Below are 2,062 nucleotides of genomic sequence, written 5' to 3' on the forward strand. Positions count from 1 at the left end.
CCGTCATTATTGTTTTAATGAATTCATTATTCCACCATTAGAATTTATTAAACCCTAAATTTAAGCCAGGTAGTCTTCTAAGTGCTTTATGATTATTAAGTAATTTAATTCCTATAATAACCTTACAGGGGGTTATAGAGCCCCAAACCACAGAGTAGTTTCCTTACTCATTGAAGTTCCTGCCATTGAGAAGTGGCAGAGCCGAGATGCCGGCCCAGGCTACCTGGCCCTGCATCCTGGTGCATGTCACCACTGTGCTATGCCACCTCTCCATGTTCCTGTTGTTGGATATTTTGGCTATTTATATTAGTTTTTGTCTTTTTAGGTAACTCTGCAGTGAGCATCTTTAAGTATGTAGAATTTTTATTATATCTGTTACTGCTAAAATATTTCCTTAGGCTCATTTTACAGGACTGGGATAATGCCCAGACCTTCACCTTGTGGTATATATTATACATTTTTTTCATGGTCAACACCACAGTCTTTCACCACTTAAAATTCAAGGTAGGGGGAGGTACCTTTTAAAGTTTTAATAAAATAAGGATGTAGTTGTATTCATTTCATTCTACTGTAATTAAAATGTCTAATTTTCATCTTCATTTTAGGGAAAGGGAGTTCCTGATCTGAACACAAGACTTCTGGTCAAGAAGCTCTGGGATACGTTCCACACCCCAGTGTTCACTCTCGTAGATGCCGATCCACACGGTGTTTATCACTGGGTTATTCAGAACACTAGTATTTGCAGTTGTGCCTTCAATTCTCAGAACACTTTCAAAAAACATTTTAAAAGAAAACAATGGGATTAAAATTAGGGCTATAATCATTTGAGGCAATTTATAGTGGGTTTTTGCCATATTCAACGGAGAACCATAAATTTTTCATTGGTAATGTACACAAAATTAAAATTGCAGATGTTAGATAACATTTGAGAGTACAGATTACCTAACTTATAATATACAACAAGACGAATTTGATAATTAACTTTCTTTTAACAGGCATAGAAATAATGTGCATCTATAAATATGGATCGATGGTAAGTATAGAAAAGTAGTTTTCCTTTTTCCAGTATTTAGATATTTTATATTCACTGGGGGAGATTCTGCATTTACTTATCACCCCCAAGTAGGCTGAGAGTTCCCAAAAGGTACCAGCGAACCTAGTGTCCTATTCCAGGACCAATCTGTGTTTCAGTAGCTGTGATTCCAGCTTCCAGCATGACCAGGGCAACCACAAATGACAATGGGACTAGCTGTGGGCCAGAGGCTATTTATTATCCTGCACTCTCCTGGCCTATTAAAGTAACGGTGGGGCGCCAGGGTAACAACAACACTGATGGCCAAATATACTCTAAATATTATTTTTTACTCTAAATATTATATATAGCCTTGAATTCTGACTTTGCCAGTCCCTTTTCTCCCACCATAGGGAGAAATGAAAACACCAAATTTCACTAGATTCTGCAATTATCATGTATCAGTGGTTCTCAAAATGTGGCCCTGGGCCAGCAGTGTCAGCATCACCTGGAGACTGGTTAGAAATGCAAATCTCAGTCCCCATCCAGACCTACTGAACCAGCATCACTGGGGGGCCTCCAGGTGTAAAGTTCACAGCAGGTAAAAAGGATAGTGGAGCAGGGTGTAAGGAATGGAATCACAAACGATAATAAATGCAGGTTGAAGAGGTTATATTTTAGTTTTGCTTTATAGAAAATTAATACAGAAATACTACAGAGAAGTTTTAACACCTTCACTGAAAACCTAGCTCCCAGTTTAGTGTAGCTCCCAGTGATTTTCTTAATTTTGTGGGCTCTGGGCATGTGAAGCCAGCTTTAGATTTTTTGTTTTTGTTTTTGTTTTGTTTTGTTTGGAGACAGGGTCTAGCCCTATCACTTGGGCTGGAGTGCAGTGGTGTTTCATCACAGCTCACTGCAACCTCAAACTCCTGGTTCAAGAGGTCCTGCCTCAGCCTCCTGAGTAGCTTGGGACTACAGGCGCACACCGCCATGCCCAGCTAATTTTTTAATTTTTTGTAGAGATGGGGTCTCACTCTTGCTCAGAACTCC

At 39.2% G+C, this 2,062-nt stretch overlaps 1 protein-coding gene across 1 annotated transcript in view; it reads left to right on the forward strand.

Moving 5' to 3' along the window:
* Positions 1-2,062, forward strand: part of SPO11 (SPO11 meiotic protein covalently bound to DSB) — a 23,047-nt gene that overhangs the window by 12,906 nt on the left and 8,079 nt on the right. The window contains exons 8-9 of the mRNA XM_012645840.1: positions 606-705; positions 996-1,033. Of these exons, the coding sequence (XP_012501294.1) occupies positions 606-705; positions 996-1,033 (138 nt within the window). The remainder of the gene's footprint in view (positions 1-605; positions 706-995; positions 1,034-2,062) is intronic.

The sequence above is a fragment of the Propithecus coquereli genome, unplaced genomic scaffold (genome assembly GCF_000956105.1).
Source record: "Propithecus coquereli isolate 6110/MARCELLA unplaced genomic scaffold, Pcoq_1.0 Scaffold237, whole genome shotgun sequence".
Classification (NCBI taxonomy): domain Eukaryota; kingdom Metazoa; phylum Chordata; class Mammalia; order Primates; family Indriidae; genus Propithecus; species Propithecus coquereli.